Source organism: Verticillium alfalfae, genomic scaffold, assembly GCF_000150825.1.
Source record: "Verticillium alfalfae VaMs.102 supercont1.5 genomic scaffold, whole genome shotgun sequence".
Classification (NCBI taxonomy): domain Eukaryota; kingdom Fungi; phylum Ascomycota; class Sordariomycetes; order Glomerellales; family Plectosphaerellaceae; genus Verticillium; species Verticillium alfalfae.
In genome coordinates, this window is record NW_003315034.1 from 2,294,001 (window position 1) to 2,295,019 (window position 1,019).

Here is a 1,019-nt window from a genome sequence, read left to right on the forward strand (position 1 = left end):
TTCTGTCATCGACTCGCTCGGTGACAAGGTGTCTGCTCGCAAGCTCGCCATCGCCGCCGATGTCCCCGTCGTTCCTGGTACCGAGGGTGCCGTAGCAACCTTCGAGGAGGTCAAGACCTTCACCGATCAATATGGCTTCCCCATCATCATCAAGGCTGCCTACGGCGGTGGTGGTCGTGGCATGCGTGTCGTTCGCGAGCAGGAGAGCCTGAAGGAGTCTTTCGAGCGAGCTACCTCCGAGGCCAAGTCCGCTTTCGGCAACGGAACCGTCTTTGTCGAGCGCTTCCTCGACAAGCCCAAGCACATCGAGGTTCAGCTGCTTGGTGACAACCATGGCAACATTGTCCACCTGTACGAGCGTGACTGCTCGGTCCAGCGCCGCCATCAGAAGGTCGTCGAGATCGCTCCCGCCAAGGACCTCCCCGTTGAGACCCGCGACGCCATCCTGGCTGACGCCGTCAAGCTGGCCAAGTCGGTCAACTACCGCAACGCCGGTACCGCTGAGTTCCTTGTCGACCAGCAGAACCGCTACTACTTCATCGAGATCAACCCCCGTATCCAGGTTGAGCACACCATCACTGAGGAGATCACTGGCATCGACATTGTCGCCGCTCAGATCCAGATCGCTGCCGGCGCCACCCTGGAGCAGCTCGGTCTCACCCAGGACCGCATCTCCACCCGCGGCTTTGCCATTCAGTGCCGTATCACCACCGAGGACCCGGCCAAGGGATTCCAGCCCGATACTGGCAAGCTCGAGGTGTACCGCTCTGCCGGTGGCAATGGTGTCCGTCTCGATGGTGGCAACGGTTTTGCCGGCGCCGTCATCACTCCCTACTACGACTCCATGTTGGTCAAGTGCACCTGCCAAGGTTCCACATACGAGATTGCGCGCAGGAAGATGCTGCGTGCCCTGGTCGAGTTTCGCATCCGTGGTGTCAAGACCATATTCTCCTTCCTGGCCTCTCTCTTCAATTCACCCCACCTTTCATTGACGGAACTGCTGGAACTACTTTCATTGA

The 1,019-nt window shown here is 59.4% G+C and overlaps 1 protein-coding gene across 1 annotated transcript in view; it reads left to right on the forward strand.

The window, feature by feature from the left end:
- VDBG_05024 (pyruvate carboxylase) overlaps positions 1-1,019 on the forward strand; it is a gene marked incomplete at both ends in the record, with an annotated part of 4,858 nt that overhangs the window by 973 nt on the left and 2,866 nt on the right. Inside the window, one exon of the mRNA XM_003005372.1 lies at positions 44-913. Coding sequence (XP_003005418.1) covers positions 44-913 — 870 coding nt within the window. The remainder of the gene's footprint in view (positions 1-43; positions 914-1,019) is intronic.